Source organism: Phaseolus vulgaris, chromosome 4 (genome assembly GCF_000499845.2).
Source record: "Phaseolus vulgaris cultivar G19833 chromosome 4, P. vulgaris v2.0, whole genome shotgun sequence".
NCBI lineage: Eukaryota > Viridiplantae > Streptophyta > Magnoliopsida > Fabales > Fabaceae > Phaseolus > Phaseolus vulgaris.
The window spans coordinates 46953709-46977614 of NC_023756.2; the positions used below are offsets into that span (position 1 = coordinate 46953709).

General features: G+C 32.0%; 4 protein-coding genes and 1 pseudogene across 4 annotated transcripts; 4 read left to right on the forward strand and 1 right to left on the reverse strand.

Annotated features, from left to right (window-relative positions):
• The first annotated feature begins 199 nt into the window (after positions 1-199).
• LOC137838091 (protein CONTINUOUS VASCULAR RING 1-like) lies at positions 200-4165 on the forward strand. Its single transcript, XM_068647319.1, has 7 exons — positions 200-537; positions 1097-1149; positions 1859-1968; positions 2314-2481; positions 2577-2674; positions 2993-3119; positions 3760-4165. Exons 1-7 carry the CDS (start codon positions 397-399, stop codon positions 3855-3857), a joined length of 795 nt encoding a protein of 264 aa, XP_068503420.1. The 5' UTR covers positions 200-396; the 3' UTR covers positions 3858-4165.
• A 2406-nt stretch (positions 4166-6571) lies between these two features.
• Positions 6572-10177, forward strand: LOC137838090 (protein LIKE COV 1-like). Its single transcript, XM_068647318.1, has 7 exons — positions 6572-6856; positions 7418-7470; positions 8114-8223; positions 8537-8704; positions 8805-8902; positions 9333-9459; positions 9971-10177. The coding sequence occupies exons 1-7, from the start codon at positions 6698-6700 to the stop codon at positions 10066-10068; spliced, it is 813 nt and encodes a 270-aa protein (XP_068503419.1). The 5' UTR covers positions 6572-6697; the 3' UTR covers positions 10069-10177.
• Positions 10178-11461: 1284 nt separating this feature from the next.
• LOC137838969 (small nucleolar RNA Z43) lies at positions 11462-11547 on the forward strand (annotated as a pseudogene).
• Positions 11548-15336: 3789 nt separating this feature from the next.
• On the forward strand, positions 15337-17886 carry LOC137838092 (uncharacterized). Its single transcript, XM_068647320.1, has 3 exons — positions 15337-16183; positions 17115-17300; positions 17427-17886. Exons 1-3 carry the CDS (start codon positions 15734-15736, stop codon positions 17703-17705), a joined length of 915 nt encoding a protein of 304 aa, XP_068503421.1. The 5' UTR covers positions 15337-15733; the 3' UTR covers positions 17706-17886.
• Positions 17887-18707: 821 nt separating this feature from the next.
• Positions 18708-23334, reverse strand: LOC137838094 (uncharacterized). Its single transcript, XM_068647323.1, has 3 exons — positions 22977-23334; positions 19628-19922; positions 18708-19453 (listed from the first exon to the last, which is right to left on the reverse strand). The coding sequence occupies exons 1-3, from the start codon at positions 23164-23166 to the stop codon at positions 18835-18837; spliced, it is 1104 nt and encodes a 367-aa protein (XP_068503424.1). The 5' UTR covers positions 23167-23334; the 3' UTR covers positions 18708-18834.
• Positions 23335-23906: the final 572 nt, after the last annotated feature.

A 23906-nucleotide genomic window follows, 5' to 3' on the forward strand; every position in this document is an offset into this window, starting at 1 on the left:
GGGGTTATTTTATGTATTTATAAACAAAGAGACTTTTTACTTTTAGAAATTAACGAAACAACTTGAATGATTGTTGACATCAAATTTGTATACGGTAAACAGGTCAAACAGTGTACAATACTATTTTTTTAATACATATTTATTTATTTTTTAATATTTATTATTTGTTTTTAATATAGAGTTGTGTGACTTGTATACACAGAATCATAGACTGGAACATTCAAATACAGAGAGAATTAAAACATATTTTAAGAAAATAAAATTATAATAAAAAATGAAAAAAGGAAACGAAGACCAAACGTGAATTACAGCTTTGGACTCTCCGAAGGACGCAACGGAGAGTTTCAGAAACTTCAGAAAGGTTTTGCGTTTTCAGTTACCAAGCGCCGTCGTTTAATGGGCGATGAAAAATCCTCCATGGCCATCACCACCAGAGACAGAGATCGAGAGCTTCTCATCCCCGTCGCTGACACCGCCGCCGTCTCACTTTCCCCCAAGCCGTCGTCGTCGTCGTCCGCGCATCATGCTGGACGCGAGGTGATCTCTTCCTGCACTCTTTCCCATTTAGGGTTTTCAATTCTCCACTGCAATTCATTTCCATTTCCCCTTTTTTGTCCAATTCGCTCAACCTGGATTGTTTTGAATGTGTTGGGTTGGGGGATTTACTTTAAAGTTTATACTTTGACTTGGATTGAGTTTTTTGGGGATGAACCAGTTAGGCATTGGGGAGTTAATAGTTTCTTGTTGAGAGCAGTGTGTGGCTTCTAGAGAATGAAGATTTAAGTGAATGATAGTCTGAGTCTGTTTCATGAATCATCGAATTGTATTCAAAGTGAAAAGTGATAGCAAAATTGGTAATAAAGTGAAGCTATGTAGTGCTAACTATTACAAGCTATATGTTTATAATGGAGCAGTAGTTTCCTTTTACACCTAAGTAGAAAGAAATTTAGTTGCATCTATTGGGTGTAAATGTTCTTTTTCTGTTTTCGTGGTTTTGAATCCCAAAGAGTTGTAGGTTGCATACGAGAATTTGCTATGCCTTCATAACTATGTGTCTGACAGATTGCTCTTTTTTCCTGTTTCTATCATTTTGTAGACTTTTTGCAAAGTTATTAGAAGCTGGGCATCGAAAAAGTTCATGACTGGATGGTGCGTGATTCTTCTGTCCATCATTTTGATATTTAACCATTGATTAATGAGATGTATTGCATTGCATGTTCGTGCAAATGATATTGTTCATGTTTCCTGAATGAATTTTCCTTGTGCATGCCTTGCATTCTTTGAGGTGTTGATTTATTTTCATAATTTTTTATTTTCACTTTATTCCTGCATGTATATTGCTGTTTTTTAGTGTTGTATGGTAAAAGGAAAATTACAGAGCATAATAGTTTGTTGCTGAATATTGGGAAGCCCTTACTTCTTTTCTCCATTACGGGAGGATATATATTCCTTCCTGGTAATATTCCAGGAGTCCAAGTGATACCTTTTTTATTGGGAAATCTTAAATGAATGAAAATCTCGGGTTCTATATTCTGAACACTGTAAATCTCTTAATCACTTACTGGACACCAGATACTACCATGAACTGTTTTATGACAATTCTCAACACAAGTACCGCAAAAGTATGTAACAATCTCATTGCTATCTTGTCACTTTATTTGAATTAAATGGACAACATGATGGAGAAATAGATAGGTTTTAAGTCATTAATGATGATTTAATATGGCTGCTTGCTCCTAAGAAGAATATGTGTTCTTGTCAGCAGTATACCTCTCTCTGCTTGTACATATCTATTGTAGCATTACCCTTTTCTAATTTCCAAAGTCCTCTGCTTATCTCACTGCTATTTTTTTTGCAGTGTCATTCTCTTTCCAATTGCTATCACCTTCTATATAACATGGTGGTTTATTCATTTTGTGGATGGATTTTTCTCTCCTATCTATGCTCAACTTGGAATTGATATTTTTGGTAAGTGCTTATGTTTTATGGTATTTCGCAATTAACCTCTTTACTTATGTAAAGATTGTAAAAGGTTCGTTTTTATGCATCACCAACTTATTTTGTCCTGTGGCATGAATTGTTTTAAGAAAATCTTTTTTTTTCACTTGAGACTGCTAAGATTATGGTTATGTAGTATTCTACTTCCTTTGATGCATGTTTAAGTGAATTTATATTTTTAATATTTCTATATTTGTTGTTTTCTCTATTTTTTGGCCCGGGAGTGGGTTGGATTATTTAATTGAGCAGCAAAACCTTTTTCAATTGATTTTATTGTTTGAAACTTGTTAATATTATTTGTTAATATTTGGTCAGGTCTGGGATTCATAACTTCCATAACTTTCATTTTCTTGGTTGGCGTCTTCATGTCATCATGGTTGGGTGCATCTGTCCTGGGCCTTGGGGAGTGGTTTATCAAGCGAATGCCACTTGTTCGTCATATTTATAATGCCTCCAAGCAGATCAGTGCTGCTATCTCTCCAGGTGTGTGTTTGCAAACATGTAACTCTTAATTTTTATAATGGTATGAATGAAAAATTGGATAAGAACAGTTTATGCTAACATGCATATTGTCACAGATCAAAATACACAAGCCTTCAAAGAAGTAGCCATCATCCGGCATCCACGTATTGGAGAATATGCATTTGGGTTCATCACCTCATCTGTTACCCTTCAGGTCTCTGAAAGCTTCAGTGTTTGGAGTATTTAAGTTCAAAACATTTACTTGCATCATTTCTTGAGTCTGAGTTTAATAATGAATCATGATACCCCAGTGTTGCTTAGTGTCATTCCTTGCATCTATGATCCCATTATCTTAATATACATACAATAAGCTATAGAAAGATTTCAGTATTGGTAAGCATATGATGCTTCGAGTTTGATAAGACTAGTTTATGCTCAATTAATTCATGATGATATCTGTGTTTACAAAAATTTTACACAGCACAGCATTGCGTGTTGGAATTGAATAATTTTTTAATAATATTTTTTACAGAACTATTCTGGAGACGAGGAGTTATGCTGTGTCTATGTTCCTACAAATCATCTCTATATCGGTGATATATTTCTAGTCAACACCAAAGATGTCATTAGACCAAACTTGTCAGTTCGAGAAGGAATTGGTGAGTGATTCTTTTACATTTACTTGAAGTCTCATATTATAGAGATCAAAGCGGGCATATTTATTTTGCACTGTAGTAATGTGGTTATATTACAAAGATAGTTTGTTTATCAAATCCCCTTCTGTGACTCTCTCTGCTCACCGTGCACTAATATTTAAACTTTGGCTTTTTGGTTTTGCAAATTTGGAAGATAAATTTAAAAAAATAGTTATCTGCACTTTGTCACATATTCTAAACATACCTTTTTGGTTCATTTTTTTAATGACACTCCGGTCCTTAGCTCATGATGTTCAGCATAGTAGCTGGATTCTATTAGTACCCAACAACACTGTCTATCTTTTTTAGGCTAGCTTTTGTACTTCAAGTTGCAGACAATGAATGTGTATACAAGTGTGTGTGTGTGTAATTTGTTTTTCTTGGTATATGACCTACTCTTCAAGATTCATCTCTATAAGGCATAATAATAAGAATAATGAAGAAGAAGAATAACAATAACTCATCCACTCTAGCTTCAACCTGTGCCATGCTTGAATTTGTTGGAAATGGAAGAATTGTTGCTTCCTAGTTGTCATCATTGTTATGATAATAATTCATTCACCTCTAATCTCAAAATATGCTTGAATTTGTCTGAAAATTGCAGAAATTGTTGTTTCGGGAGGCATGTCAATGCCACAGATCCTATCAACGATTGATTCACGCATCATACCAGGGGAAATAAGTAGAATCAACAGTATCTGAGAGTGAAGAGCAAAGTAGTTAATCATGTTTCTGTTCCTTGGTGTCATATGAAGCCATCAGAATGAGAATGCAATCATTGTGTTGCCCATGCAAGTATTGAATTTTCGTGATTGATTGCTGAGAAAGTGAGACTCTGATGGCTTGTGTAACATTCGTTTGTGTCAGAATGTAGAGTTTAGCATTTATTTGACACAATCATACAAAATTCTATTCTGTGCTTGGATTCTGGAATTTTTACCTGTGTATAATGTACTGCTTCTCACTTGTTATAGGAATTCAATTTTGTAGCTCTCATTGATGCTTTTCAACTTCATGCACTATTTCTGTGTTATCATTAAGATTGAGTCTGCACAAAAGACCAGAAAAAAGTTCATTTTAATTTCTTTGCTCTAACGGGTTATGCTCAAATGGTTAATGAATTACAATTTCATTATATTATGTATATTAGTTTTTTTAAAAATTTAAAATATCCTTATATTGTATTTTATAAAATATTTAGTTGTTGCGTCTAAAATATCAAATTCTATTATCTTTCAACGTAAAAATAAATAAAATAAATATGCACTACAAAAAAATTATTAAATGAAAAATTTTAAAGATTAAAATAATTAGTTATTATTTAAGTAAATTAGAAATTATTTTATAAATTAAAATAATTTTTAAATAAGTATTTAATCTTTAACTACCAGGATTTTAGCTACTTACTACTCTATATTTGTGAAGAACAATTTAAAATCTAAAATATTAGTAATTAAAATCTAGGTAATTAATTTATAAATTATTTTATAAATTTTTATTAATAATAGAAACCATTTTAAATATTAATAATTTTTTAGTCTCTAAATTAATATTTAATAATTTAGTTAATATATACTTTTGATCTTTAAATTTGGTTGCTACTTATTGATTTTCTTGTATTCATTATTATGTTTATTAAATTTCATTTATATTTTTTTTTACCTTAGCTCACTCACTAACATCTCATTGTATACTTGAATGCTTTAAAAAATTATCTTCTAATTAATGTAATTAGCTAAACCTAATTTCAATTACGCATTCTTATCACGAAATAAATTATCCAAATACTAAAACGTACAAAGAATTAACGGATTTGAAATTATTTCAAAATAGCTAATAATTTTGAGTTTAATGTTTAAGCATGTATTTATTTTTAATTATATTATGGATACAAATTATTTAGTGGTTTCTCAATGATTAATCTCTACCACAAACTTTACTAACCATTTTTTCCCAATATTTTTTATATATAATACTTAAATCCGAAATTTTATTTAAAAAACTAATAAAATAAGTTCAGTATCACTTAAATTAAAAAATAAATCGTTATCATTTAAAAAGATATTTAAAAACATTTTTATCAAATTAAAAATGAGAACATACTTACATTTGCATTTTGAAAATTTAATCATTATGATGCCATATTACTTTTATATATATATATATATATATATATATTAACCATGAGTGAGATACCAATCAAATTGAAATTTATTTAGGGGTTAAATTTTTTTTATGTATTATAAGGCGAAATTAATTTTTATCTCTATTCTAAACTTTAGAATTTTTAGATATTTGTAATAACGAAAATATTAAAATTGATCCATTATTTTTTTAATTTTTTTTAACACATGAATTTGTGAAGACCATTCAAATAGTTTTTTTTATTACAAATAATCAGTGAGTATAAAGTTTCAACTATGGAAAATCAATTTGACATCAAACTAGGAAAAAAATTATTTAACCATTTATTTAATAGATAATACATTGTGAATATGTAAAACTTTTATTTTTACAGCAGTTTGTTAATATTATTAATATTTTTTTTACAAAAGATATTGTGGTTAACGTTAATAACTTACTTTAATATTATACATTTGAATTATTATGTGTAAAACTTTGGCCCATTGGCCTATTCTCTGTCCTTTCTTCATTTTCATAAAACCAACTTCAATTATCATATTTTTTTATGATCAATTTTGCCTTAAAAGAGGTAGTAAGTTACGAAACTCATTCATTTTATTAGTTTTTAAAATAGATAAACTCATTTATTTTGTTATAATATTTTGTTCTGTAATACTTTTTATTATATTTTTTAGTTTTAGCAACTGTGAACTTTGATTCTCTCCCTTAACTTTAAAAAATTCTTTGAATTAGTGTTTTAGTTGTTATTAAAGTTAGAAGCTTATAAGTGTTTTTATTCTTGAAGTTCTAATAACTTGGATTTTAGACAAATTTCTTTAAGTAAGTGTGATTAATTTATTTACTTCATTCACAATTGTTTTGAATTTGTGGGAATAAGTTTAAAATCTTGCAGATATTAATATATATGGGATGTAAAATTTATATTAAGAACATAAAATTATAAGAATAAAAAACATATTTAACTATAATTTTTTTAATAACGTGAAGAACATATGACACGAACCACTATAAGGAAGAAAACATTTTCATTGTAGTGAACTGAAAATGGTAGTAGAAATAGATAGATTAACCTAACAACTGAAATGATTGTTGACATCAAATTAGAAAAAAAATATAATAAATTTTATTTAAATTTTTTAATATAGACTTAATTAGAACTGAGTGTGACTGGCACATAAAGTCGATTGGAATATTCAAAAAAGACAGATAGAATTAAAAAATATTTTAAGAAAATAAAATAAACATAAATAAATAAAAAAAGAAAGCGAAGACCAAATGTGAATTGAGGCTTTGAACTCTCCGAAGGACACAACAGAGAAAGAAGAGTTTCAGAATTTTCAGAAAAGAGGTTTTGCGTTTTGCGTTTCGCGTTTTCACTTCTCAAACGGCGTCGTTTCATGGGCGCTGAAAAATCCTCCATGGCCATAACCACTAGAGACAGAGATCGAGAGCTTCTCATCCCCGTCGCCGCCGTCGAAGGCGCTGCCGCCCCTTCCTCCATGCCGTCGTCGTCCTCTTCTTCGTCGTTGTCTTCCTCGCATCTTGCTGGACGTGAGGTGATCTCTTTATCTACCCTCTCCAAATTTGGGTTTTCGATTAACCATTACAATTCATCTTCGCTTCCTCTTTTTTTCCCCAATTCGCTCAATCTGGTCTTTTGTGAATGTATTGGGTTGGGGGATTTACTTGAAAGTTTCTTCCTTGACTTGAATTGAGGTTTTTTTGGGATGAGCCTTTTAGGGATTGGGGAATCAATAGTTTCTTTGTCAAGAGCAGTGTGTAGCTTCTATGGAATGGAGATTTAAGTAGGTGTTAATCTGAGTTTGTATCATGATTCATCAAATCAAATTGTATTTAAAATAAAAAAGGGGTAGCAAAACTGGCAATGAATGAAGTGAAGCTATCTAGTGCTAATTATTGTAAGCTGTATTATGGAGCAATGATTTAGTTTTGCGTAAGTAACAAGAAATTATTTAGTTGCATTATTTGGGATGAATGTTCTCTTTTTGTTTTTGTGGTTTGAATTAGTTGCAACTGGCATGTGAGAATTTGCTATGCCTTCATAAGTATTTGTCTGACATATTGCTATTTTATTTGGTTGTTTCTGTCTTTTGTAGACTTTTTCCAAAGTTGTTAGAAGCTGGGCATCAAAAAAGTTCATGTCAGGATGGTGCGTAGTTCTTCTGTCCAACATCTTGATAAGCATGGTTATATGATATGTATTGCATGCTCTTGGATATGATCTTGTGTATTTTTTGCTGAATGAATTTTCCTTTCGCATATCTTGTTGTTTATGGTGTTGCATTACAAACGAAAAGTTACGAAGCATGTTAGGGGAGAGTATATATTCCAAGTAGTATTCAAAGAGTTCAACTGATATATATTTTTTTTTAATTTGCAAATCCTATATGAATGAAAATCTCAGGTTCTTTAGAGACTATAAATCTCCAAATCATTTTCTGGACACCAGTTACTGTCATGCACTCTTTTACAAGAATTCTCAACATAGTATGACAAAAATATGTAACAATCTCATTCCTATCTCATCACTTTGATTTAAATTGAAAGGATAAGACGATGTAGAACTAGATAGACTTTAAGTCATCAATGATGATTTAATAGTGGATACTTGATCCTGGAAGAATATTTGTTCTTGTCCAGTATACTATTTTCTGCTTGCAATATGATTTGCTGAATTATGATTGGTTACCTTTTTGTTTGGATCATTGCTCTCTTTGTCCTTTTCGAATTCTCTAGGTCCTTCGTTTCTTTGTTGTTTAATTGGTGATATCTCACTGCTAGTTCTTTTGCAGTGTCATTCTCTTTCCAATCGCTATCACCTTCTATGTAACATGGTGGTTTATTCATTTTGTGGATGGATTTTTCTCTCCTATCTATGCTCAACTTGGAATTGATATTTTTGGTAAGTGCTTATGTTTTATGGTATTTCACAATTAACCTTTACTGATGTAAAGATTATAACAAAGTTCAATTTTTGGCTTGAGCAGCTTATTTTGTCTTGTGGCAGGGCTTTCCTGAGAAAATCATATATTTTTCACTAAAAGCTGTTAAAATTATGGCTACTTATTATTAAATGATTTTATATTAATAATATTAATTTTGGTCTTTATTTTTTTCCTTGGAGTAGCTTGGACTATTTAAAGCTGAAGTGTCCAATAGTGCAACAAAACTATTTTTTTACAACATGTTGACATTATTGGCTAATCTTTGGTCAGGTCTTGGATTCATAACTTCCATAACTTTCATCTTCTTGGTTGGGGTTTTCATGTCATCATGGTTGGGTGCATCTGTCTTGGGTCTTGGGGAGTGGTTTATCAAGCGAATGCCACTTGTTCGTCATATTTATAATGCCTCCAAGCAGATTAGTGCAGCTATCTCTCCAGGTGTGTGTTCGCTAATATCTAACTCTTGATTTGATTGTGATAATGGTATGAATGAAATATTGGACGAGAACAGCTTATGCTAACATGCATATTTTCACAGATCAAAATACACAAGCATTCAAAGAAGTAGCCATCATTCGGCATCCACGTATTGGAGAATATGCATTTGGATTTATCACCTCTTTTGTTACCCTTCAGGTCTGTATAAAACTTCAGTGTTTGGTAGATTTTAGGTTCAGAACATTTACTTGCATCAATGTTTGGTCAGATTCTCATTATGGTTCCCGGCAGTTACTACTTTAATTAGTAGTTTAAATGTTACTCGTTGTGTAATTTTAATTATTTTCTGATGGTGATGTAGCAGTTTAGTAAAGAATTGTGTTGACTTATTTTACTGCTTCAGGCTTTCCGATAGTGATAGGATGCTAATCTTTATTACACAAACAAGATTATCCAAACCAGTATATACATAAGCTAAAAGTAAAGTTTTCATAAAGCTAAGCATACAATGATTTGACTTTGATGGAACTAGTTTATGGTCAACCGTTGATGATTACATGTGTTTTTGAAGATTTTGCGCAGCATTGCATGTTGAAATTAATCTTTTTTAATAATATTCTTTTTACAGAACTATTCTGGAGATGAGCAGTTATGTTGTGTTTATGTTCCTACAAATCATCTTTATATCGGTGATATATTTCTTGTCAGCACCAATGATGTCATTAGACCAAACCTGTCCGTTCGTGAAGGAATTGGTGAGTTATTTTTTCATTACTACTTAAAGTCTCTATTTATAGAAAGTCAAAGCAGACATTTATTTTGCAATGTGGTAATGTAAATATTACAAAGATAGTTTGTTTGCTGATTTTTCTTTCTGTGGCTCTCTGTGCTCATGGTGCACCAAAATTTAAACTAACAGATATGTGGCATTCCAAATTTGGAATATAACTTCTAAAAAGGATAGGGGCTAAACAAATAATGATAGTTATACATATTTCTAGATGACACTCCAGTCCTAACTTCTAATGTACCAGATATATCTAGATGCTTCAAGTATGTAAGTGGGTAAAAGGCATAATATGAATAATGAAGATGGAGAACATTAACAACAACAATTGGTTCCATTCTAGTTTTACCGAATGCTTGAACTTGTTTGGAAATTGCAGAAATTATTTCACCATCATTATCATTTTCATTGTTATGGTCATAAAATAATTCATTCCTCTCTAGTTTCATCATATGCTTGAATTCGTTTCAAATCTTCAGAAATTGTTGTTTCGGGAGGCATGTCAATGCCACAAATCCTATCAACGATTGATTCACGCACCATACCAGGGGAAATAAGTAGAATCATCAGAAGCTAAGAGTGAAGGGCATAGATGTTCATTTTTACCTGTGTATAATGTACTGGTTTTCCACTTGTTATAGCAATTCATTTTTGCAGTGCTTATTAATTGATGACTTTCAACTTAATGTAGTGTTTCTTTCTATGCTGCTATCATTAACCAACTAACTAATGAATCTGCTACCAAACCTCCTTAGCAGACTGTAAATTATTAAGCTTTACTTTGCACCAAAGTCAAATTTAAAAGTTAAAAGTTTTTGTGCTGTAATTTTCAGTGTGCCAATACAAGGGTGTATCTGCAGAAGTTTATATAGTCCTCTAATGAATCTTTTGAAGCTATTTTTTTTTAAATAAATTGCCATTCAATGTAATTTCAAAAAAGAGGAGTTTTCTAGATTGTAGTCACTTTTGTGTGAAAAGCATAAAAAAAAAGAATAAACATGCTAAACAAATGTTACTTGATGCTCTAACAATACATGTGCCTTTATTTTTTATCAGGTATCCCAAATATTTCTAAATTATAAATTATCATCATTGTAAAAAAAGTTATAAATTATCGATTAAAATAATCTTATCTTTTTTAGGTTGCAACAGAATGTTTATGCATACATTAAGATATATACCAAATTGCTACTTTTAACTTATATATTATATATTTCTTTTTTATTAAATCTTCTTCAATATATTGCGTTAAAATTTAAATAACTACAAAAAAGTAATATGTGAAAATATAAATTCCATACTAAAAATTAGTAAAACTTATTAAAATTTTAAAATAATAATAACATGTAATAATAACATTTTCTCTCTTCATCTCTTATCTTTCACTAAATAAATATTTTAAATTAGTATTGGATATAAAAGGATTGAGTATCTCAATTTTTTTTATACTTATTTAAATCTTATACTTAAAAAATCACAAATACAAATGTGCAAACATAGAAGAACAACCATGGTTATTTTTAACAATATTTTTAATGCTATCATAAACTAATAATTTAACTAAGGTTAAAACATAAAAGAATGAATTCACAACTGAATTTTTGTATAATTGACTTATTTCTTTAAAAACAGTTTTGACTATGTTGTGAACATAATTTTGATTATCACCACTCTTATATTTTTTTTAATTTTATTTGTACAACAATCCCAAATTTCTCTTTTTTGAAAAGGGTACAAAAGCCTGTTCTCAAAAGGCCCAAAGTTACTCTTTAAAACCCTAGCTCTAGGATTTGGAATTGCAGGTTGAAACCTATTTCTCAAGCTGTTCGCGTTCTGGGTTTTATCATTCCCTCTGTAAAGTAGGTTTTTTTATCCCTTTCTTCGTTCTTCAGCTTCTGGGGTTCATGTTTCTGCTTCCATTTTTTGTTATATGGACATGCTCTGTTTCTTAGCATTTGAAACACAAAAAGGGACAGTGACGATTTTCATCAAAGGTCTCGTTCGTCGTAATAGCCCTAATTGGGCCTTGCCGACCAATCTGATATATTCTGAGTCCCTTTTCTGTTCAAAGCAGTTTTCATTCTTTTCAATGTATCCTCTTTCAGTTTTCACAAAAAATTGGATGTTTTTGTTTTGCTGAGGTTTGTCTCTGGTGTTTGATATGCACATCACATGTTTGTTGGTTTGTTTGGCTGATGATTACATGATTGAAACTAGACAAGCATATGTCTGAAGTTGTTCAATGTGGATTCATCTAATCTTCTCTATGAAGCCAACATTTCTACTTTTGAGATCATAGTTGTGAATCTTTATATGCATTTTTGAAGCTTATTGTGAAATTGATCATTCATTGTTAGTTTTTGAAATGTTTGTTCTGTTCTTGGTCAGTTTTTCTTTCATGAACTGATTTTTCTTCTGCTAAATTTTTTCCCTTTTGATTATTATCTTTTCATGGTTTTTCCCAAGAGGTAAGTATCATTTGTTGAACAAAAACCAATACTATAGTTATTACTGAAATTTTACTTTTCTCACTTCAATTTAAATTAGCTTTTGTGTCATAATTATGCTCTCAACTCACATTTAACTTTTATGCATTTGTTTTTAATTTAATGCATGTTTAGAAAAAAATTATTTTTTCAAAATAAGTTCACACAACCAACTTGTAAAGAAAACCTTATGTAAACAAATTTGGATAAAAGCATCTTTTAACTTTTATAATTATTCTTTAATCTGTATCTGTATTTTATCTATTACTTTTACTTATATATTGGAATATTGTAAAATAAACTTTAAATAGTTAAAAGGACTATTAATTTAACATAAGAAACTCAAGAACATACATTTATGGTGAGAGTACTAAATAACATGTTTAAAAAAATATCATATATAATTATATGTGATTGTATGAATAAATAAATTTAAATTATTAATATATTTTAATTAATTTCTTTGAATTATTCTATTCTAAAATGTTGTTTTTTTATGAATGATTTGACTTAATCTATCTTGCCAACCCACCCTTGTTTAAATAAACTTTTAATGAAATTATTTTTGAAAATTAAATCCGTTGTATTTTAAAACCAAGTTCGAGTTATGGATAACATTATTTTAGTCTTGTCTAATTGTGTATATTATTGTAAATATGATTTTTAAATGTTTGGACGTTAATAATGTAACTTATTAACCTGAAAATAACATATTTGTAGGGTATTAATATTAGTTATCTTAAAATTTATATTGTAAAGTACACATTAAATAATCATATAGTCTTAGTTTAATTATATCTAAGAAGAGTTTCATATCATTTTAAATTTGAGGAGTAATTTATATAACTAACAGAGATTTGAGGTTTTAACATTGATTCTATAAACAAAGTCTAAGTCACTGCCATAGCCATCTTAATTTCAACTAAGAGACTTTAACCTATTCAAACACATTCTAAGATAATATTGCACCACAAAATTAGTAAGTTTTAAAGGATAATACTGAATTTGAGGGGAATATGTGACAAAATTGGTATTGTATGGATTAAGTTAAATAAAGAAAAAAAGTGAAGAAAAATAAAAAAAAAATTTATAAAAGTTTGTTACTGATAAATATAATTGAAATTTTATTTTTTAATTGATAATAAAATAAGACTATAAAATCATATTTAAAAATAATTTAAAATAATATAATTTATTTATTTGTGTGTTTTAGTTTTTTATAATTAAAATATTATTTTTGATACTATCCAATAAATTATTTTGAAAAAAATATGAATTATGTAACATGTTGGATATTATAACCAGATTATGGTACAATTCATATGGAAAAAAATCTGATGTTATAATAATGTTTCAAAAAATAATACTAATCATACATTGAAATATGTATGATTTAAAAAGTCATTAATTTGGTTAATTTTATCTTACAATTGATAATACAAAACCCTATGGTCACTACATTTGTAAATATGGGTCACCATCATCACCATTTAATATTAACATGAAATTAATATATCATTAATAAAGGATAATCATAACACTTGATTACCCTTTAAAAAAATACAATATCTTCATTTAATAAAGTTATAAAAAAAATCATTTTTGGGGTCATCCACTTATGTAAACATGAGTTACCATTAATATTAACATGTACTCATAATCAATTATAAATTAAAAAAACCACCATGATCAATGATCAGTCTCATAATAGACTATAAAAATTTTCAAAGACACTAGATAATGATTATTTTGAACATATAATATCTTTGCTTCAAATCTGTTTTTTTTTTTTTACTGGATCATGTGTTTGACTCTAGCATAAATACAGAGATATAACAAATACAGCTACGTGATCATGTAGGAAGATATTTTTCATGATTGGTTCAAAAGGATTTGTTCCTTATTTTTATAATTATAATAAAAATTTATACAATAAATTTGAGTTTTTAGAAAATTATTGTATTTATACCTTTTAAAATTGTGTTAGAACCGTGTTAGAATTTTCAAAAATACAACAAATATTTTTTAAATTGAACACTTAACCAATAAGTGTCCTACGAATGTCGTACGAGTGTCTCCACCGATACATATGTCCGACACGGATAAATTCATTTAAAAAAAGTGTCTAAGCCTATTACATCATGGACAAACAGGACAAACGATGTTCCACAAAGCTCTCATTCTAACATTTTCATGATTTCTCCACATCTCAGGAAGAAAAAAAACCAACATCCATGTTTTTTACTCACTCACATATCTGCTCATGTCACTACATGCTAACAACAACTTCACCCATATTTTCATCTGTATACAAAAACTTCACTCGTATTTTCATCTGCATGAAGAGTTTAGCAGGGGAAACACTCAACATAAATGAGATAATAGACACTAATAATTTTATTTAAAAAGATTTGACCTAGAATATAAAAATGACCATGTCATTGTTAGATTGAATTAGGTTAACAAAATTAATCATGTTAAAATTTTAAACAAAATAATAATATATATTAATTCAGGAATTCATATAAAATTAGAGTCAACAACAAGACCGACATCACTGGAAAAAAAAATTCTATTAGTACTGATTAAGATCCTAAAATTCCATAAGTATTTGTTCATTTTTTTTTTAATCTGGTTGAATAAGCTCATAGGAAACGTTCAACGTTTCTAATAACCAAATCAAACATAGATCTTGATTAATTAATCCTGCAGTTTTATCTACATCAATCAGAAATAAAATAATTTTAGATTAATACTATTATATATATATATATATAAAATATGTGAGAGAATGTAAGCAACACCAGCTCATATACTCCAATGCTAAAAAATTATGTATCTGTGTTTAGCATTAATAAATCCTCTTAAGCATTCTCATCATATTAGTTTTATATTAAAAAGGTTTTTTCTTCTAAATTTATATTAATTAAGTATTTCTTTAAGAGTGTATTATACTTTTTGTATTTTTAAATTGAAGAAATGAAGAAGAATCTATTTATCCTAAACACTGACATAAGTACTAATACGACATGAATACAAATACATATATGTATAATTTCTAAAATATAAGATACATGAACACAAATTTATATATTATATAATAAATTAACAATAAATATCTATGTGAAGAAGTATGTTTTAATTTATTTTTTACATATTTTTTTTGACTGATTTAAATAATAAATTATTTTTATAATTATATTAAAAGTTTATACAATAAATTTAAATTTTTTAAAAATTAATATATATATATATTTTAAATTATATTAAAATTGTACTAAAATTATTAAAAATTCAATAAATATTTTTTTAATTAGATATATTTTTCCAAACTGATGTAACATTTACTAGAAGAGTATTAGGAATGAACAGAACAGAGAAGGTGGAGTGACAGTGGTACATGGAAGTTGTGTATCTGAAAAGCACGAGACGTCGTCGTATTCAGTTATGAAATTCTTTCTGCAAATACTGTCTGTATCTGTATCCCACACGACACACCTCACAGCACAAACATCCTTAAACCAACAGCTGTGAATGATTCACGTCTCACTCACTAAACCCTCTTCTTATGTGTCTCTCTCACTTTCCCCATCACCCAAATTCTTCACCTTTTTCCTCTGCAGCATTCAATCCACCACATTCTTCCCTACCCACAACTTTTTCTGTCAACACTTTCCGATTCCCTCATCCGGGCACACTTAAATTTCCCATCTTGGTGCCGGAATTTCATCTGGGTCGTTTTCTCAGTTCACCTCCATGATGCACGCGAAGACCGATTCCGATGTCACGAGCATGGACACGTCATCGTCGCCGAAACGCGCCGTGTACTACGTGCAGAGTCCCTCGCGCGACTCCCACGACGGCGACAAGTCCTCGACGATGCACGCGACGCCGGCGTTTAACAGCCCCACGGACTCCCCCTCGCACCACTCCTTCGGCCACCACTCCAGGGCGTCCTCTTCGAGCAGGGTGTCGGGGTCCTTCAACATTGCCACGTGGGGGAGGAAAGGGAACCGCAAACATGGCGGCGAGAAAGGGTTGCCGGATTGCAAGGTGATCGAGGAAGAGGAAGACGAGGAGAGAAAAGGGTTGTCTAGGAGGACTCAGATCTTCGTTGGGGTTGTTGGGTTTGCCTTGATTTTCACTGTGTTTTGTTTTATCATTGCTGGGGCTGCCAAGGTTTTCAAAGTTCGTGTCAGTGTTAAGGTACAGCGATGGTCGGTGCTTTTCTCTTTATATTCAAGAATATTGCCACTTGCTTTAATTTATTTTTAAATTCAGTAAATAAATGCATGGTTGACTTTGAACGAGTGTATTATAGTTTATTAATAATATATACTCTCTTTTTTCGTGTTAGTTAGAGAATAGATCTGTTAATGTTTGTCTAATGTAGTTAGTAGAATGAATCGATTGTCGTATATATTTTGCAGCAGGGTTTGGGACCAAAAGGGGTTCACTCTAACAGAAGTATTAGTCTCTTGTAACATGATAATAGACTAATCATTTGTTAGAAGAGATACTAATGTTTAGTGTCTGATATGCTTTAAACAGAACTATTTTTTAAGGAGGACACATGTAAAACAAGATAGATATCCTTAATGGTTAAAAGTCATAGTCTCATAGCATATAGTCCAAGGAGATTGTTTGGGACAAAAAGTCACCCCAGTTGATTTTGTGAAAGAAATTCTGTATATAGGTTTTATGTCATCATTTAGTTTCAGTGATGTTTACTTGTTTGCTGCACACTTGTAAAGGTATTAGTCTAATACAACATTTATATTTTTTAAGAAAAATAGACATTGGGGAGAAGAGAAGATAAAGTAGAAGTTGAGATTGTGAGAATTATATTTACACAAGGACATTGATTGAGTTCAAGATTATGCAAGTGATTCTTTGTTCATTCATTTTTTTTAAACTTTTCCTGCTAATTTAGAATTGCTTGTTCCACATACTCATAATAAGTGCCTTATTCAAAATTTTAATCTTCATTATATACCCTTATAGGTTACTGATGTGAAGTGAAAAATAAATTCAGTGTTATTTGGAGCTCGAACTAATATGCTTTTATTATTCATGTCCATATATCTACCACAAGTTATTAATGAACTTTCAATTCAATGAAACCTATTCTTTGCAGAGTTTGACAGTGCACAACTTCTACTTCGGAGAAGGGTCAGACACTACAGGAGTACCAACCAAGATGCTGACAGTAAATTGCTCAGTGAGAATTAAAATGCATAACCCTGCAACGTTTTTTGGCATTCATGTGAGCTCTAAGGAAGTAAATCTTATGTATTCAGAGATTACAGTTGCAACTGGTGAGGTAAGAAAATAAAGGCCACTACTCTTTGATTGAGAAGGGTTGGTTTGAGAGTAATGCTATATACTTCTGCTTCAAATGTTGATAATGGCCACCACTCTTAACTTTTAAACTCCATGATTGGTGCAGGTGAAGAAGCAATATCTACCAAGAAAGGGTACACGAACTGTGTCTGTGAATCTGCAAGGAAGCAAGGTTCCTTTGTATGGTGCTGGTGCAAGTTTAACTGGCTTGGTGGACAATGGAAAAGTACCATTGACTCTTGTCTTTGAAATCAGATCAATAGGGAATGTTGTTGGGAAGTTGGTGAGGTCCAAACATAGAAGGCATGTGTCTTGCTCAGTGGCTATTGATTCCCACAACAATGGACCCATCAAACTAAAAGAGAATGCATGCACATACAATTGAGTGGTTTTGGTTCTTGTGTGCATTTTAATTCCTTCTGCTGCCTCTATATTTGGCGTGAGACAAATAATAGGGTGAAAGAAATAGTAGAGTTTATATTATACAAAGCTTTGGTGGTGGTACATTTTTTGGGGACATGAGATTTCAAAATTAGTTTATTGTAATAGTATAATTCCTTTCCCCATGTTTTTTCTTCTTCTCTGATTTAACATGATTGGCATGTGGAAGAATTAAAGAGTAAATTAAACTAACAATACATGAAACTTAGTGAAATTACTCACAAAAATTAAAATTTCTATTAATTTTTGTATTTAGTAGGAATTAAAATACTTTATCCTAGAGAAATTAAAATCCAATAAACTTAATTAAAACATTTGAAAATCTAAATTGTCTTGTTTAAATAAAACATTTGAAAAATTAAAAAGAAAATTGAAATGAAAATCTATTTGAATTCTCTAAAAAGTTTTAAAATTCTCTAGGAGGTTATATTATTTCGGATTACGTTTTCTGAACACTCTAAAATTGTTTTATGAATTTGGTAATGTGAAAATATAAACGTATGACGAATTCAAATTGTTGAAGAGAACGTTAATATTGAAATTTATCATCGTATGTTATATAGAGTGAGAAATATAGAATAAGGGAATTGACACCTTAAGCTGGTTTAAACCCTCGGTTCAGTTCAGATGGTGGAATTAAACCAGACTTTTTTAAAAGTCAATTTTAAATTCGATTTTTTCTTTATAGCCTTCAATAACATGTTTACAACAAACTGAATTTTGTAAGAGATCAAAGTCTGTATATAGTTTCTAACTGAACAATCCTCAACTTCATTAAAAAAAATACAATTATTCTGTTGATCGTCATTCTAACATATTTCCAAGCACATCTATTTTTCACTAGGCAAACACAGACAAGCACGAAGAGAATATTCTCACCCAAAATTTGGAGTCAAAAAAATATGTTCTCACCACTATCAAACAGTGACAAATCTGAGGCAGAAGATCAAGGAGAATCAAACAAACCGATAAACTCAAAAACATTCAGAAGATCCAGAACTAAAAATTCTTCGTCTCCACAAAGTACAGAAGCTAATATTAGTTACATCACAAAGTACATAAAACACCCGCAACTAATACATTCCTCCAATTCTATCCCTTCCCATACCACGCCTATCATCTCTTCCACGGCTGACAAATGTATCTCGACGATAATCTTTAGGTGGTAGGCCACCTCTTATCGGAGAGCGGCTTCTCTCTCTCACATCACGAGCCCACCGACCGTTCCGGTGGTGAGGAAGGGAAGGCATAAGAGGTGCAGGGGGTGACAGTGGCCTCCTTTCAAATGCTTTCCTTTCATCAGGGAAGCCATCTCTTCCACGGTCTCTGTTATCCCAGTCCAGTGGAGGTGGTCTGTCAAACTTGTTTCTCCCCCTGTAGGGATCTTCTATGTAATCCATTCGCTCTCTACGGACATGGGGGTCTGGAAACCTGCTTTCTTGCCTGAGGGGTGGCAGGGCAGCAGAGCCATACTCTCTAGGGCCATCCCTTGCCAGCCCACGAGGAGGTGATCTAAAGCCATTCAAAGTCCTTTCAGGAGAGCGGTCCATGGGAGGTCCGGGATAGCGTCTAGGAGGAGCGTGAAGTGGTGGAGGTGCATGATAAGCCCTTCGAGGACTTCTAGCCGGCACATTGCGAGATCTATTGCAGCTGTTACAATGGTCCCGCCTTGCAAAGTTAAGATTACCACACCTGCAAAATAGAGGAAATTATCTCCAGTCTCCAAAAAATGACTCTAACTCTTTGGATATTTAACAACCCAGAATTCTAAGTTTTAAAACTTTGAGCTGACTAATCACAATCAAAAGTAATTCCAATAATGAAAGTCAGATCACAATCAGAATTCAGAAAGAATTGCACACTTACATGAGATCGGGACAGATCCAGTCTCCCTCTCTAGGACGCACATTGGGATTATTTCTACCATTGCCTTCACCTCTAGCAAGTCCAGAAACAAAGCCATGCCCATCCAAAGCTCTACCCATTGGCCTGCCACCTACCCTACCTCGACCATACGGAGGTGAAGGGTCTCTATATCTTCCTGGATCTCTCCCGCCACCATATCCACGGCTTCGTGATAGGTAATTATAATCAGAACCAAAACGGTGATCTGCCTCTCTACGGTGGACTGGAGATGAAGAACCTGCACGAATTCTATATCCTGGGAAAACAAAGAGCGAAGTTTGAGAATAAGTGACTTACAGGAATTGTGGGAAAATTCAGCATTGCAATCTACAGTAGAATCCAATAATATTGTGATCATGCAACTGTCATAATCAGTTTGATATTCCAAAGGGGAAGGCTATCCCCACACAGGGCTCCTCCTCCTCATAGATATGAAAATTAAAAAGTGTGAAGAGCGCAGGAAGTTTAGATCATAACACCTTCAATGTCACTTCCCAAACAGCAGATCCATATTACCCTAAAGCAAACAAGTTCTATGAGCATGGTTTTCCACTAATAAGTTACTTCCTTTATATTGCTGATACCAATTCTTTCCATCTCCGAATGCTACCAAAATATAGTTAAATAAACAACAAATCATGGAACCTAACAATCTGAAATATCAAATCCAAATTCAAATTTCAGAGTAACAACCTAGGCACTGCGGTACATTCAAAACTTGGTTAAAGGTGTGCACTAACCCTAATAAAACAAATCCAAATGAATCACGATAAATGAGAACCAACGTCATTTCACCCTTTGGAAAGTTATTAAACTCAGGAGCACAGGATCAAAATGTGTGCCACGAGGATATAACCACCAACACACCACCAGCGTGTGAATAATCACAAACTTTAATGCCTTGCTCCAATCAACCACTTGCTGGACTCTTTTTGGAACCATTTCTATTAGTATGCTATGACAGCCAAAAGAAGATTTGAGCAATATAGCTGAGCAGTTTGCAGAACATCATACAGAAGAAGAATGGCACAGGCAAATAAACCCCATTGAAGCCATCTACAATGATGCCAGCAACCAATTCACCCTTTTTCGGGATATACTATGCCCCCAGGTAACTTCAAAACAACAGGAGAAAGAAATTGGACAAAAAGTGTATTCCTAAGAAGATATGCATCCCTTTTCTGTACAATGTTGGTGTCCTCAATTCAAACAATGGATCAACATGAAAAAAATACTAAGGATTCAGCAGAAGCTATGCAACCATGAGATAACAGAAGTTCTTAAACTTCAATTGTGGAATTACTACACAGGAAAGAAGCCTTCCATGTTGTAAATAAAGAACAATCTGAATCATCCCTAATTAACCACCCAATGAAGAAAAACCCATGGAAACTAAAATGATAACCACCAGCCAAAAACAATCATTGCAATCTGGAATTGGAATAACCAGGAGTTCAATAGCAAAATAACCAAATATAACCAATAATACTATGAAGTTATCATCAGTACACGTTGTCTTTCTGAAATGTAAGGCCAGCTCCTGCAAAAGTAGCAAATAAGAAATCCACCCACCCACAAACATGTCTTGTGGCAGAACCTAGAAATACCAGCCAAGCATTGGCTATAACTGCATGTTATTCAACAAAACCGATTTTTAATAGGCAGTTTCGGTCTCCTACAGAAGCTATACAACAATTTGATTACAGATGTCCCTAAACTTCACTTGTGAAATATTACTATTTCTGGAAAGCAGCCTTCCGTGTTGTCAACAAAGAACCATCAGAATTACTCCTAACCAAGCAACCAAAGAAGAAAAACCCATAGAAACTAAAATACAACCAGCAGCAAAAAACAATCATTGCAACGGCTATTCCAGAAGTAACCCAATATCTGGAAATGGAATAACCAGGAGTCCAATAACACAAACCAAATATAACCAATAACACTAGGAAGTTATCACCAGTAAACATTATCTTTCCAAAACGTCAGGTCAGCTTCCCCAAGAATATCAAATTAGAAATTCACCCACCCCCATAAACACGTCTTGTGGCAGAGCCGGATATACCAGCCAAGATAGCTTATAACCATAAGCTATTCACCAAAAAACAATGTGGTCAGTTTCAGCCCCCTACCAATCCTGTAACCATATTGATGTTCTAGCACATTGCCCACACTGTACCTTGTCTGTCAATAACTTCAAATTGTACCTCAGATTGCTTTAAACTCGGCATTATCTTAACTTTGACAGAAATCCCAAACCAAACACATGACCGTGACTCAACTAGGCAAATGAGAACCCATGCAACAGATTCTGTGCTGCAAAAGCCCCCACAAGTTTGTGTAGAATGAACTATTTCAATCATCCAACTCATTATTAACCCTTTTATATTATAAAAATCTCAGAACATGATCCATAGCGGAGTTCATGGTAACATGCCTTCCTGAAGGCCCAAGATCTTGCACGCAACATCAGAGCTGTAACACATAAATGCAAAGTTTATTCACTGTAGACACTCCATAATCGATAGGAGAGCCATACGTGGGCAAGTACACAATGAATACACAGAAAGATCTGACAAAAAAACTCACATCTGTATAAATACAGTAGGTGAAAAGCAAAAAAGAGAAACAAAACACGTAATAGCAGTTTTCATCTCACCAAACCCCAAAAAAATCAAATATAACAAATTCAAAATGACCAATTCAACATCAAAATTAAGATTCCACCAAAATAAACTTCACTGACGTTGGTTGGGATTTAATTCTGAGAAAAAATGCTTATTTCCCAAAAAAAAAAACTTAGAAATCAGGCTTCCTCCAAATTCAATTAAACTAAACATGCACTTCAAAACTTAGAACTACAACAATAAAAAGCATTTTCGATTATTCTCACATTTTGTCGTTATCAGTGAACAAATGGCTAAATGATCTGTGTTATCGATATTCAAGTTAAAAATCCAATCGGATCCCATTTCAATGCCTAATATATACAAGGTTTTAGATTTTAAGGCGCAACAAAAAGGGAAAACAATATATACACTACAGCAAAGCCCTGTCCCACTGGGTGAGAATGGCTTACATGGATCACACATCGCCCTTCCGCCGAGTTGAAAACGATGTATATAGCTCAATGGAACAACATAACCAAACATGTCACAAACTCACCAAATTTTCACAAACCAATTCAACAGCAGAAAGGCACATAAATCGACAAAGCCAGTTTCCAAGTCGATATTCCGAAACAAAAATTTAAAAAACCTAACTCAATTATCCGCATCACTGGGCAATAGAGACGAGAGACGAAACAAACCAGGTTCGTCGGGATATCGATCGGAGCGAGAATAGGGAGGAGGAGGATCGCGGTGGAGCTCGCCGGGCTCAAAATCAGCGGCGCGACCACCGGTGGCGGCCTCAGTGTGGGAAGGGCGGACGACGAGGCTGCTCAACAGAGGCTGGTGGTGATGCGGCGGCGCTTGTTCCTTATCCCTCGAAGAAGCCATTTTGATAACTCTGAAAACTGCAAAGAAGCTTTTTTTCTCTTATGATCTATTTGTTTCTTCTCAGCATATAAACCCTAGATTCTTTAGATGCAGTAATTAACCATTGGTGTTTATTATATAATTCAATTCAAATCACAATCACACAACAAAACCACAATGTTTTTTTCTAAATTTGTTTTGCAACTTTTTTTCCCTTTTTTAAGGAGTGAAATTTTTAAGTTTAAAATAAAATTATTAATAATTTGATTATTTTATTTATGAATTTAATTATATTCAATATGCAACAGTTTGTAAAAATTGTTAGCAACATATTGTAACAGTAAAATATATTCCTTTCTCTTAAATAAACTTTTTTTATTATTTTCAAATTTTCCAATTTAGTTTATTCATCTTTAGTATTCATGAATTTCTAATTAAATATTTATTAATCTTAATATTGTGTTTAACGAATAGATATAGTTAATTTGTTAAACAACAATCTCTTTGTATAGAAAATGAATAAAGCGTATATTCACTGAGCTAACTCCTTTTCTTACTTTTTTTTTTCCAGCTAAAGCCCAACACTAAAACCAAGTCACCTGTTTTTATTTTCTACACCCTCACCTAATAACCATATATTCAACACTATAGCTTAAACATAAATAACATCTTATGAAGCTTAAACACTCCTTTTAAATGGTGTGTATCGGACACCGACACTCATACGAACGACACATGTAGAATACGTATTCGTAAAATGT